This window comes from Pezoporus flaviventris, unplaced genomic scaffold (genome assembly GCF_033815535.1).
Source record: "Pezoporus flaviventris isolate CSIRO_AGI_PZ_B2104156 unplaced genomic scaffold, CSIRO_AGI_Pfla_v1 ptg000036l, whole genome shotgun sequence".
NCBI classification, from domain to species: Eukaryota; Metazoa; Chordata; class Aves; order Psittaciformes; family Psittacidae; genus Pezoporus; species Pezoporus flaviventris.
Window position 1 is genome coordinate 29135563 of NW_026892584.1, and position 15179 is coordinate 29150741.

At 34.1% G+C, this 15179-nt stretch overlaps 1 protein-coding gene across 11 annotated transcripts in view; it reads right to left on the bottom strand.

Annotated features, from left to right (window-relative positions):
• Positions 1-15179, bottom strand: part of CEP128 (centrosomal protein 128) — a 140504-nt gene that overhangs the window by 84516 nt on the left and 40809 nt on the right. For 10 of the 11 annotated variants that reach the window (XM_061463739.1, XM_061463740.1, XM_061463736.1 and 7 more), the window contains 5 exons: positions 14489-15139; positions 10196-10360; positions 8611-8787; positions 7636-7695; positions 6752-6944 (listed from right to left, as the gene is read on the bottom strand). In XM_061463739.1, the coding sequence (XP_061319723.1) occupies positions 6752-6944; positions 7636-7695; positions 8611-8787; positions 10196-10360; positions 14489-15139 (1246 nt within the window). The remainder of the gene's footprint in view (positions 1-6751; positions 6945-7635; positions 7696-8610; positions 8788-10195; positions 10361-14488; positions 15140-15179) is intronic. The other variant, XM_061463741.1, reaches the window with a different exon arrangement.

The following is a 15179-nucleotide window of genomic DNA, read 5'->3' on the forward strand; positions in this document are numbered from 1 at the left end:
GTAATACCTCTGTCACCTGAAACAATTTTGAAACAATTTGTAAGAACTCCTTGGCATGCTCAGTGATTCCAGAAAGAAAATGGAACATAGTTAAAATAGATTTATACCTTTATTTCCTCAAACCTTTGTCCACTTTGTTAAAACACTGAATACTTCATGAATGTTATTAAAATATTTTTTATGAAATTAAAATCACTTCAAGAGGAAATATCTAAGAAGTATTTATCTAACTTGTTACTGAAGTATCCAATTGGGTGGCATGCTAGATAACCTGTTAAGTAGTGAACTGTAGCCAAAGTACAAATCGGCTAACCGGAAATCAGAATCCACATCCTCTTCAGTTCTTACTTATTTATAAATATTGCTAGACTTCTGAATTTCTCCACTGTTCAGGATGGTATGCTTATCAAGATGGAAAGAGAGCTGCAGTCAGCCTTGATGCATCACCAGAGAGCTATGAAACTCCTGCTCCTCTGTAAGCAATCCTGAAACTCTATGATGTTTCTGTATTTTCTTTCACTACTCTCATTCATGAATCTTTATGTTAGCTTACTTGTATTTGCCAGGATTATATCATATACACTGTGATAATATTAACACTTCTACAGAAATTCATAAGGAGCCTACAATATCCTCGATATTTGAAAACACTTCGGGGTGAAGAAGGGAAAAACCAAAAGCCTATGTAGTTAAGTTTTGGTAGGCCTATTTAAGCTTATAAAACTTCCTGAAACAGGTTCCTCAATAAAAGAGTTTAAATAGTCTTCCTATATGCTTTTGGCATGCTTACCATAAATCTCTATTTTTATTTTTCCCCCCTCCTCCTCCTCAAAAAAAAAAAAAGCAAAAAAAAAACCACTTTAATATCAGATCCATTGAAAGGAAATCAACAAATAAATTTTTTGAGAATACAATTTCTCAGTTTTATTTTTATAATTTATGCAAAGTTAAATTAATAGAGCATTTTTAGACTACATTTAAGTACTCAGACAAGTGGTTTGTAGTAGTGGCCACAGATATTTTCAGAATCAGACTTTCTAATAAAACGCCCCATCCAAAATCTACATCATTCTAAATACAGCAGAAAATATTTCTGTCCATTTGCACCATAAGCAATACTGTCAAGTATGCTTTGGTGTTTATAAAAAAAGCATAGGGTCATTTTATCAATTACAGTAAATCCATTCTGCCTTTGTTTCCTTCACTCATGCACCTACGTTTCGCTTATAATTTAATTATTGTCAGTATTCTGTAAGTATTTCTTCCAGGTTTTTAGTTTAAGTAACAAAAGCCAACCACCATTCTGCCTCTGTTATTTACATTTTCTATCATTTTGATACACTGCTTTCTCCTTTTGCCTTAAAACTTTTTATGCTATTAGCTGTGTTTTCTTTTTTCCTTTAGGAAAGTAGCTTTTCAAATCTTCATGTCAAAGTCATGTATACATTAAATTATTTGCATGCTTACATTCTACTAGTTTCATCATAATTGAACCTAGGCTTTTCATTCAGTATGCAAGAGTATTACAGTCCAAGAAATGCAAATAGCCATATTTTGTCTTGCAACATTTTTTTTGTTTGTTTAATAAAAACTGTTTTAAACATTTAAATGTATCACTTCATGAATAATAGTAGTCAGGACTCACACTAACAGACATGCATTCTATTATTTCTCTACCTCCTACCAGGTTACCTGATTTTGTGCAATGCAGGCCACAGTTTTCAAAAGAACAATCTATGTTGACATAACTGTGAAACAAACCAATTAAATTCACACACAGATTGTAAATTCATTATTCTTGCATACACTGTCACACGCACTGTCATTTAATTCAGTTGCACAAGAAAACACTATTGAATACCAAGGTAACCTGCCTATTTCTTAATATGCTAATAAAAAGATCTTAAAACATTGTTTGATGTTTGTCACCATTATTATGAATTTCTGAACCTGGCTTTTTGATGTTTGTCAACATTATTATGAATTTCCGAACCTGGCTTCAAATTCAAAATTGGTATAAAGAGTTGTAAAACTAAATAAAACATGAAATTTCCCTCCTTGGCAGCAAGTAAATGAAATCAAATGATCCCAGGGCTATTCCACTTCCTCTATGCGCCAACAAAGCCATAAAATTATCTAAGGTTCCAAGTCTTATTTTCATAAATGATGATAAGAAAACTCACATAACTGAGCTTCATACAAAGCTTGCTCAGGAAGAAAAATGAGTCTACAGACTAACATCTAGGAAACAATACTAAGTATGCCTTTCAATAACTACCCCTTTGTCAGAATAGCACCTTCCTAACTCTTAATTTATAGATCACATATTTAATCATCATGTTTACATTAGTAATTTCCTGCATGACCCACACTGAATGCTATACAGACAACATCCACACTGTTATTTTATATATAGTGTATATATATATATACACACTTTATATATAGCATATACTGTATATCATGTGCAGTTGTTAACTATCAGATATCTTACTAAATGAATGAAATACCAGGAAGTTGCGTTAGGTTACCTGTTGTAAATTTCAGTTGTATTGTTTCCCTGTCTCCATTCAGCAGATGTTTGTTCTAAAGTCTTGAATACTATTAGTAGATACCTACTGCTGGAAGGCGTATGACACCGCAGCAGCTAAACACACCGATTCTGGCCCAAATCATACCAACTCCATTTGTATCTACAGAACCTGTTGACTGTTAGATCTAATCAAATTAGAATGTGATGAACTGAATCATAAATTTTCACATATGAATATATTCTTAATTGTGAATATAATTAATTGCTATTGTGAATTCAAGTACATTCTTCCCTCCTCTAGCACTACTTTCATGGTAGTGTCCAAAAAAAATCCCAAAACACCAACCACCCCAAAAAACACCCCACCATCTTACATGACCAGGTTTCAAATTATATCATTAAAAAAGGTAAGGGGTAAAGAACCAATAGGATGCTTGGTAGCTACCTAAAAACAGTCCTGAATCCCTATTTCTATATAAAACAGTAAACTCCACTACCATTAATTGTTTAAATCAAACATAAATCTTTTATGAATACTTTGAAGACAGCAAGGAGGATGTTTTAGTAAATCCACCAACAGCAGTCAGTTACCTATCTTCATCTTCTGTTATCTAATACCTATGTGGCTCTGGATTCCCAGCATGTGCATGTATCCTGAACCCAGATCTCAAACCTAACACCAGCCTGCAATGTCAGCTTGCAAATTACTGTTTCTAAGTCCTATTTCTCATCCTATATTTGGTGGAATTTTAAAGCATTTTTACTAGCTTGTGTTACAGAGAAAACTAATAGCTATGCAACTGTTAATTTCTTTTTCTTACCTACTTTTAACCTGCATCCACCTCTACAAGTAGACAGAAGAGAATATAATTTACTTAGAATTACAGAAATCATAATATCTCAAGTAACAAGTGTAACTGAGCATATTTGTAAGGAACAAAGGAATGTCCCTTATAGATAGAAGCCATGAGATTACATACTACTTTTTGTGCTCAGTGCATAATATTAATTTTTACCCCTCTTTTTAGTTTAACAGTTTCCATGATAACTTTGCCTATACCTTGAAATATAAATGCAGGCTACAAAGTTTTCACAAAGCATGAAACAAATCAGGTACAGCAGAATTAACAACTAAATAATGTTTGCTTTATTTCCTATGCACTTATATTTAAAAGGGCAAATAAGGCCTCAGGGAGATCATCTTAGCAGAAAATTATTCAAATCTAAAAAGAATAACACACTACTTAATATTATATCAGGGTCTTGGCGTTATCATTTTAAACAAGTGAAGGATAACAATAGAAACATTCACGCCTGAAAGATCAAAGCATGTTCTCTTTCAAAGTTCTTTGTAAGTGAAGGAAGAAAGTCTTGACAGGATCTTACTATTCTTGTAAAGCAAATAACCTGCCCTGTTCTATAAAATATTTACAAGAATGTTTTTATTTGTTATTGCTACTGTTGTCACGGTTTAACCCCAGCTGGCAACTAAGTACCACACAGTTACTTGCTCATGTCACACATATACCCCCAATCCACACACACACCCCCTGCCACAGTGTGAGAGGAGAATCAGAAAAAAGGCAAAATCTGTGGGTTAAGAACAGTTTCGTAATTGAAATAAAATATTATAATAACAATATTATAATAATGAGTGTGTCAGGGAGATAATAAAAAGACAGGAATAAAACCCAAGAGAGACAAGTGATACACAATACAATTGCACACCACCAATGCCCAGCCCATCCCCAGCAGCCATCAGTGGTTTCTGGACAACTCCTCCAGTTTCTACACAGAACACGACATGCTGTGGTACAGAATACCCCTTTGGCTGGTTCAGGTCAGGTGTCCTGTGCCTATGCTCACTCTCAGCTTCTTGTGCCCCTCTTCACTAGCAAAGCATGGGAAACAAACACTTAGGGTAAGCACTATCTAGCAACACCCAAACCACATGGTTTTATCAATATTATTCTCAGACTAAATCAGGAAAAAAAAAACCAAACCAAAAATCCAAAAACATAGCACTGTACTAGCTACAAGGAAGAAAATTAATCCTACGGCAGCTGAAACCAGGACAGTTGTTTTGCTATTATTTGTTACTATATTGCACAAAATAAGTAATTAAGTCAGCTAATAGAAGCTGTAATTAAACTTATGTAAAAGTTTACTTTCATCTGGTCTGAGTCTACATACAAAATGACTACTAATAAAATGATTAAACAGAGTAAAGAATATTTATTCTGTCTGCCCAAAAAAATAAAAAAATAAAAAAATACTCCATCACTATCAGTATTGAGTCCTGAATAAAGGCCAGAACAAAGTTTTTGAAGGAACGCAGGAAAAGAAAACCTGAGAGGTGACAGCTTCCTTCAGAAAGTCAGGGAACAGAATACAGTGAAAGACTGGACCATGACACAGTGAGGTATGCACATAGTAGTCTAACATATTACACAAAAAGATGCAAACCAGGTAACAAGTCAGCCATATTTATACACTGTATCAACTCATAAGGCATGTTAATAGTAAGGTTCACCCACATGCAAAGTTTTTGTAGAAGTACTTTATTCTGCTCATAAGTCAGGTTAGCATCAGCCATTTATAGACGTCAAAATAGCATCTCCTCACCATATAGCCTTCCATTTTTTCAGGCTTCATCAGATCCTTGAAAAAGTTTTATCCAAAAGATGTGGAACGAGAGCATTTATCTTAATAGAATTTATTTCTGATTTAGAAATCAGAATATTTTGAATAGAATTTATTCTGGAAATTATGATTCATGGACCTTGTGTCAATTAGCCTATTTTTTCATTGATCATTTTCATGCATTAGCTTTATCTCTTTTTCTTTTGATCACATTCTTGTAGCTCTACCTGTAAGATTCCCAGCTATCCACATTCTCTTCATGCATTCAGAAACTTGCTCTTCTGCTGTGACAGTACCTTAGAGGGAGAGTTCAAGGAAGCATACACATGCATGCATGCATTGGACAAGCAATATTCTCAAAACAGTCACTGCAGGTCTTGAGATAATATGAAGCCTTAACACCAAGAATTAGCCTCATATGACATTTCCTCCCCTCTCTCTTTTTACATAAAAAAATCTGGTTTCAGTTCCTTTGGTTAAAGAATTGTCATCACTGCCTATAGTATATTTTTTATTCTACTGTTACACTTCTAGACAATTGTATCTAGAGACAGAAAATTATCACCAATTACTAATATTATGGGAGTATCACAGAATCATAGAATGGTTTAGGTTGAAAAGGGACCTCTGAAGGTCATCTAGTCCAACCCTCCTGCAATGCGCAGGGGCTTCTTCAACTAGATAAAGTTGTTCAGAGCCCCATCCAATCTGACCTTTGATGTTCCCAGGGATTGGGCATCTACCACCTCTCTGGGCAACCTGTTCCAGCATATCACCACTCTCACTGTAAAAACAGCCTTCCTTATACCCAGTCTGTATCAACCCCTTTTTAGTTTAAATCCATGACCCTTTATCCTATCAGTATAGGCCCTACTAAAAGGCTGTCCCCATTTTTCTTATAAGCCCCCTTTAAGTATTAAAAGGCTGCAATAACATCTCCTGAGCCTTCTCTTCTGCAGGCTGAACAAGCCCAACTCTCTCATCCTGCCCTCATAGGATATAAAATATTAAACTACAAGTTCCTGATCAGACACTAATAAATGGCTTTTGGCTGGGGACAGTGAGGTCCATCTCTCTCAAAATATTTAAATTGATCAGTACAATCCAATTAGTATTTCCCCTTCATGATAAGCATGGAAAGCTAGAAAACTATGTTTTTTGTGGTATTCCATATAATGTCATTCATTTTATTTAGAATCAAAGCCTGTCTTACTTCATTTTGCAATATAGAAGGGATGAGAAGAAAAGTCACCACAGTCCTTTATACATACAATTTAAGCAAAAGGGAGTAACTGCGTAGAATTTGACAGTGCATTTGGCTCTTTCTTTTCAGCGGATAAAAGCAGCATTAGCAATGGTGCCTGAGACTCCTGAGTAACTCCTCTTTGCCTGGGTTATGGAATGCCACAGATGGCACAGTTGGTTTTCTTGGTTATCACTAGCACATTACAAAATCAGAGTTTGCAATTAGCAGTTGACAAAATACATCTGAATGTGCCACACAGGTATTATAATTAGTAGAATCATAAAATTCTTTCTCCCTTTTCTCACCCAAAAATCGAACCAGCAACATACCTCTTTTTTCTCTGTGAACTTCTTCCAAAAGTTTTTCTTGCTTTTGTATCTGTTTAAAAAGAGACTGATGTTCAGCCTCCTTCACCTGTGTAAAGTGCTTGAGCTGTTCTCGGCTCTGTCGTAAGTAGCATCGCAGCTTTTTTTCCTTACTTTCTCTCTCCTTTACCTCCTCGCACAGCCACTGAAGCTTAGTCTACATTAAAAAAGAATTTTAAAAATAGGATAATAAAAAGTAAAGAATTCTAATAAAAATAAGAGAAATGTTAACTGGTCAAACTACCTTTGGAGTCAGAGATTACTCGTTTGTACCCATTACTAAACAGTAACAATAAAAGGTTCATTCAGATAGATTAAGAGGACGTATATTGACCTTCAAAGAGTCTCAAAAGAGATATATTTTGGCTGATAATTGTATGTGAAGAAGCAATACATAGATTTTGGTGTTGTGTGGTTTTTTTTCATTTGGCTGGTTGGGTTTGGGCTTTGTTTTTTAGCGGTTTGGGGGCTTGGGGGGGGAGGACTTTGAGTTTTTTTTTTGTTTTTTCTTTGTTGGTTTTTTTTTTTTTGTTTGGTTTGGGTTTTTTAATTTTTATCAGGAGCATGAATTTGCTAGTGTATGCCTAGAAATTAGCATTGAATTAGTGTATGCCTAAACATCAAGAGATAGTCCTTCCTTTCCAAATATCTTTCTCTTTCTATTGTATGTTGACAGAATTTAAAGCATTTATTGATTTTTTTTTTTTTTTAAAAAGGTATGCTAATTCTTTTTGGTCAGTAAAAGTTAGTATCTAAGGTTCATGCAAAGGAAAACGAAAAGAGAGCTCAGATAAGATATGTCATGGTCAACATGGTAAATCTCAGTAAAATTTCAGATTGACTATTACCTTTGTTTCTGCTAACCAGCGATGAGGATCATTCAGAACTGTTGGTGTAAGCGATACTGCCTATGGAATCGTAGGGGAGAAAGAAACAGGAATAAAAATGGGAATTGGACACAGAAAAGAGAAAAAGTCTTTCCCACTATTTGAAATGCATCAAAAAATATTCTTTGCTAAAAATCCAGCTTGGAAATTATATCTGTAAATGCATTAATATAACTATTTAGCCATAAATTAGTCACATTTAAAAGCAAATTATGGAAACTCGCTGATACAAATTTTCTTTAATGGTGCAGCTTCACTAAATTGCAACAATAGTAAGTTGTATTCTGAATCTGCATAGATTTCTTCTAAGAATCACTGATATGACAATGCATTTCAAACACCCCCAGCACGTACCTCTGAATCAAGGTATATATTCTCAGTTTGAAACTTTATGTCCTTTTTCGAGAATATAATAATATTTCCAAGTAATATAATCAGACTCTACTTAAAAATTACTATTTCTTAAGGCCAACTGCAAAGTCATTCAACTGTTTTTTCCTGCATTCTGCAGAACAATGGCTGCACATAAACCAGAAGTAGCAGAAGCAATTGTTGTCAGTCATCTACTGTTACCAGTATATCTATAGAAATGCTATGTGCCACATAAATGTCTTATCAAAAGTAAAAAATGAAAATCCCCCAAATCTTTAATTATGCTTCATGATGATGTTCTTAGTGCTTTCATGAAAAAGACAAATCACTTGTTTTCAATATTTGATGGGCATGAAAAGAAAATTGTTATCTTCCCTATGTGGATAAAAAGAAAATAAATTTGTGTTGGAATGCTTCATTAATACTTCATACAAGGAGAAAATGTGATAGGTCTTTCTGCATTCTGCATTCACCAGTGAAGTGACAGGTGACAACAATGCACACAAACTCAGCTACAAACATTCATTAAGGAAATAACAAAACCTGCAGAATACTTAGAATTACTTTTAATTTCTCCATGGAGTCCCGAGAAAAAATTTCACAAGCAACATCAATTTCACTTCCTATCATGGTGAGAATAGATTCCTGTTCCATTTCTAAGTGACGCAGCTGATCCTTAAACTGCAGTCTAGCCGCATCCATCCTCCTCAAATGATCTTCTTCATTGCTGACCTGTTTATTCTGGAATGAAAGAGGAAAACAAAATAAAGATAAATTATTCCATTTATATTATAACACATCATTAGCAAAATGTGATAATAACACTAAACTCACTCATTCACCAAGTTCAGTTCCTTACCATGGAAAATAATACCTTCTAATAGTACTCATAAGTTCCTCTCTTGATCCTCCTTATTCTCCCTCAAATCAGTTATGAAGAAGCTGCTACCAAATGCAAACCAAACAATCACAGAGCCTATTTTCAGAGCCAAAACCAGGCATTCTATTATAAATCTACTTTTCACACTAGGATAGGCAGCCTAAGACAAATACTCCCCTTATTATCTTTTGCCCTAAATCAGTTACAGGCATTTAATCTCTGTCATCAAAGAGATGTCTGAAGGACACCTGCATAAGAATATCACATCAGACAGTGACTGGCACTGTGGAAAGTATTTTATGTTATCATCCAGTGTCAGAAAGATTATTAAATATGTTGCACCTCTTTTAAAAATTCATATTCTCCTCCTTTATATCTACAATTGAAGCACCATCTGAGTAAAACTGAACCCAGGAGCAGTTCTGTTAAACTGTATATCGAATTATGCATTGTCATTAGTATGACAAAACTCTTGTGAGAAATGAAGTTGCTTCAGACCTGTCTGCTGCTGAGATCAGGAGGATGTAATGCAGCGTAAGCTAAACACTTTAGCAGGTACATTTCAGTATGTTCAAGTGTGCTGAGAATAGTGAGAAAAGCAAGAATAGTAATTTCAAAAAATTTATTAATTATAGACCTCTGCAACAACAAGGTGCAACAGTTTAAGTTTTATTTATTGGAAATCTTCATACACTGCTCTCATTAGACACAACTGTGGAGCTAGGTAATTTCTAACATACAAATTCTGGGAAGGGGAAATATATGGAGTCATAGAATCATTCAGGTTAAAAAAGACCTTTACGATCATCGAGTCCAACCATTAACCTAACACGGCCAAGTCCACCATTAAACTATGTCCCTAAGTGCCACACTTACACATCCTTTAAATACCTCCAGGGATGGTGACTCAACCATTGCCCTGGGCAGCCTACTCCAATGCTCTCCTACCGGCACCAGCATCAAACTAGTAGAAGTGCAATGGATGACAAACTATAGTTGCCTATATTAAAAATACAGCAGGTAACAGCATTTCTCTTTCTATGCCAAAACAGTATTAGCAAATCTTTGGAGGGATACAATTCATGACTCCTTCAAAGCACTTTTCCCTTCTTGACTTATACAGAAATTGTACACTACATTATAATTGTATATTCTTTACTATGCACATTTAATTTTTGTATTTTAAATTTACTCTTTCTATAATTCATCATTTATTTTAGATAATTATCACCAAAGAGATGTATAATGGTTAAAACTAGGTAAGTTTACCTTTTTCTCCAGTTCTTGTTTTATAAATTCACATTTCCGCCTGAGTTTTATATTTTCTTCTTCATTTTGGGTTAATTCTTCTGTCAATTTATCACACTCAAATTTTATCTTCTCTAGTTGCTGACACTGAGCTTTCACTATGTTCTTCTCTTCTAAAAGCTCCATCTGATGGTAATGGGAAAACAGATTACAAAGTCACCATATGGGTTATTTTAAAACACTCTTCAGACAATAGTTTCAAATCCATGGAAAAAATATTATGGAAGTATATTTCTATTATTTTTTTACATTTAATTTATATTAAGTGCAATCACTCACCTGAACATAGAAAACATGTATCACAGAGTTGTAGAACCATACAGTGTTTTAAAAGCAGTAAACAGAAGTCTCAGATTCTGCATTTCAACTCTGCTATACTCATCGGCTTACATCACCTTAAGAAGCCCAATATTTATGCAATTTTTCCATTACTGAAATAATTTGGAATCATAAAGTCTAGGAATACCATTTCATTTCAGAACCTAATACTAAATTTATATCTGCAAAGACTTGGTATTTTTATTTCTAGAACTGGGTTTCATGCTATTCATGGAAACATTGCAGAGAGAAATGAAGAACAACATTTAAGGGCCTTGAAATTTCTAACTAGGTGAGTGAATCAGGTATATTGATTTCCAGTGGAAAAAATAACTGATTAAAATTGACAGATTTGAAGAATTCTCTAGAATATCTAAAAAATGAAAAAAAAAAAAAAACAAAGAAGTAAATTACAGACATATTACTCAAAAGTAGTTTCATATTTGATGAACTGTGGGATACAGGTACACACAAAAATTTGCCTGCAGAGTAAAATCCTTCCTGAGGAAAAGCAGAAATTCTGTTCTCCCAGTTACACTATAAATATAACTTTTATGGGGAAGAAGGGTAAGGAGAGAAGTTATATGAGTCAATTTAGACACCAGAGCCAACAGAGTACAAAAACTTCTCTGGACAATTCTGAGAAAGAACTTTAGTGTCCTAAGTCCACAAAGACTTATGAACACAAAGATAAGCCTGCAATGCCTAAAACATTTTCTATGAATATGCTCATAAGATCGACTTTTCAGTTCCTACTAAAGCTAATTGTATTATGACTATGCAGATGGGCACAATCCAAAAAAACAAATTCCTCACTTATATTACCTCTGAGACACAATAAAGTAAGATAATTTTTATTAGTTTCTGATGTGGACAAGCAAATCCATAATTTATTTGATCATAATTTAATTGATAATTTAATTAATCTTAATTAAACTTTATTGAACACATATTCCACATTTGATAATCTTCAGGAAAAAAATAACTATACCCACCTGGTATATGTATAGAAGAAAAGAATACGTATACATACACAATTTTATATAGACAGATACATACCTCTACATAATCTTACATTAAAGATTAATATTTGAAAGTGCTATCAGGCACAAGGACATATTGTATTTCATTATTCTAAGAGAACAAGGATATTTTTAAAGCAAATGAGGATACATAGTAAAATAAGGGACAAATTCAGAGCTTCTAAACACATAGCTGATTGAGGAACACTAAGCAAACCACTTAATTTCCTATGCCTAGTTTATCTAACATTTCAAATAATAAAAAAAGACATCATAAAGACATTGGTTGGGAATTCATTAGAATATTCTAGCTGAAACAGAATTAAAAGCTTAAGCACTAGAATCTCAGTACTGAGACAGTAAGATCCTTCTCAAGACTGACACATTATACAAAATTCTATGCTCTTTTCCAGTTCTACTGCAACATACGACATTCTTATGGTACCTCCCCTACTACCTCAAAAAATCCTTAACTACCAGGTAATTTTTCAATCCAGTGCAGCACTACAGAAAGCCACACAAAAAGCAGAAAGTATCATGCAGAGGAAGCAAGAGAGGGAACAATGAGGATCAAGTCACTTCTTTTTACAACCTAGGCAGCAGTTGGTCCTGTAAACACAGGTCTCTGCACCCTTGCTTTCCTGAAAGTAACTCAAAATTCCTCCTCTAGTTAAGTTTAAGGCTTTGGGTCTTGTGCTAAATTTTCCTTCACTCTCCAAGTCTCTCCCAGCTGACCTTTATTTTTAAGACTTTAACAATAAGAACCTCTGGACAGGGTTATGTATATTCTTTCCCAAAAGCAGTTACAAAGGTTGGACAAGGCTGAGACATAAATAAGGTCAAGATTACTACTTCAACAGTAAGAGAAAATTAGAATTGGTAAAAAGAAAAAAAAAAAAAAAAAAGAAAACCCACACCCAACAAAAAACTCTTCTGTTGGATTTCCCTAACCTCCACCCTAAAACCACAACATTTGAATACAACTAAACAAAAGGCATGCTAAGTTTTCTGTAATTTGGAAGAAAAACTATGTCCATAAAAGTGAAAATCCAATTGCGATGTAATGATGACTTCAGACAAAAAGTAACCAAATCATCTCCATGGTGACACGTTTTCATCAGGTCTTCCTAGAGATGGATATGATTATTTATTTTACTGCACATATAGTCTTTGAAGCAAGACAGTGTTGTCATTATCATTCTGTGTACTCCTAAAAAAAAGAAGCCCACCCTATTATCTAACAAAATCCATCTCCCTCAAGCCCTCTGTTCTATGTTTCAGAGACACAGTGCTGTAAAGAAACTGTGTGTAGATTAAAGATTCTGGGAATTCATGGCACTGGGAATAAAAGAAAGCAGTTAATTTTTAGATATTCTGTTCAGATACAACAATCAGTACCGATATCAAGGACCTTACCACAAGATTGGTGGTAAGAAAAGGTTTCAGTAGAAAAGGAACATACAGTATGATCAACTCATTATTTGCTTACTACCATCCAGAATACACTTTCTTTCTCTCCCCTTGACATTAAATGTACAGTTTTAATTTTTATGTCATTGTCAAAGAAAAAACACGTATTTTGAGAGATCACTGAAATAACAAGACACGCCACAAATTAAGTCCCCAGTGTTAAGCACTGTTGTCAAAATATTTCGATTTTAATGATCCTTCCGCTAACAACCTTCCAGATTTTTACTGCTATCTTCATTAGATACATTCTGTGTTAGCACGGTCTTAAGAATTATTGTCAGTTATTATCATAAACAATATACTAAATAATTAACTGTACTTTTCTAAGTAACATCAATTCATAACTGCAAAAGAGAGGAAAATATGCATTTTTAACTAGATACATGTTTGTGAGAAGGGAAATAAACATGTTTAAATTACTTACAATGAAGTAAATCATAAATCACTTAAGCTTTGATTAGGGGTTTTATAGCTTTTTTATGGTTAAATTGGTAGAATTTTGACATGAGAAAATTTTTAATTTGATGGGACCAAGGTGGAAAGTGTATTTATAGTGCTTCAAAAGCACACTCAAAATATGTCAGTAATTTACAACCTATCTGGAAAACTGCTGCCTCCATTAATATAAATATACAAATTAGTATTTTGTATGTCCTAGTAATAATCTTGCATATATATTTAACCATGTAATAAAAATTGCTTCAATAGAAGTGCAATTCATAGTGCATTCAACTGTTGACAGTTAATTGTGCATTTTAGACCACTTCAACTTAACTTCTCAATTGTATTCTATCAATCAGTTAAAGCCACTAAAACTATTTCTTTCCAATGCAATAGCCTTGAATAAGGAGCAGCTGATGTAAACTAAAGCCATTAACTTGTGTATTCCTAAATAAAATGCTATATTTCATCATTCACTATTTGAACATAGTCACTTTTCTGAGAAATAGTAGAGAAATTAGAAATTCTAAAAACTCCTTGAAACAGAACTTTCAAAATTAACCTTAACAAGTGTTACACATTATCACTTGGCATTTTGAAAGTGTTTCCAGACAAATTTCATGATGCAGAAAAAGTCATTTTAAAGATTTACAAAAATGCATCATTCCTGAAATATGCAAGTTCTTAAGTTCTTTAATAGAGCCATGACAATAATTGTAAAAGTAACAACTAAAGAAAGGATCAAATCATATTAGAACACTACAGCCTCATATATCTCCTCCTGTTCTGATCACAAATATACCTGTTTCACTACTTTTGAAATAAGAAAAGCTCTTCACCGAAAACTGTTACTGTTAATTTTTTTTACCCTGAACTTTAAACCTTTATAATGACCTGCAACAAAATTTGTGTTAAATGTTTTAAAGCACATGTTGTACTACCTTCATCATTCAATAGGGGGGAGAGGGGAAGCCTGACATTGGAACTTTTCAGAATAAAGTACCTTTAGCATTCTAATCTGAGCCTCTGCATCACCCTTTTCTTGTTTAAGGAGTTTGGTGAGCTCTTGAATGTTTCGTTCGTGTTTGATTTTAGCATTTTGTAATTCTGACTGAAGATCTGCCAACTCCTGTCGGTGAACTTCTCTTTCCATCTTCAGCTGCCTGTTAGCTGAAGTCACCTCTTCATGCTTAGATTCCTGCTGTTTCTGGAGATCTGAGAGGCTCTTATGTAATTCCTTTCTGACTTTCTCCTCTTCTGCTATTCTATTTGTTAGTTCCACACGTACAGAGCTTAGGTTTGTTACATCTGCTTGCACTTCTAAGAGTCTTTCTTGGTCTTTTTTACGGATCAAGTTACTAGTTGCAAGCTCTGTCTCCAAGTGTTCCTTTTCAGCTTGTATTTGATTTTGTAGTAAGACTTGCTGTTTCAACTCATTCTCCAGTTTATTTACAGTACCTTGAACCTCTTTCATCTCTTCTTCAAGAGATACCTGGTGAGACTTCATTTCATTCAGTTCTGCCTCTTTGCAGTGGAGGAGTTCTTCCTGGTGGGCTCTCTTTGTAAGCACATCATTCAGCTCTTTCCGAAGGTTTTCTATTTGGTGTATAGCAGAGAGAAGTTGACTTCTGAGGTCATCCTTTTCTTTGAGGGCCTAGGAAACAGGAAAAAAATCCAGTGCAACCTAAGCTAAT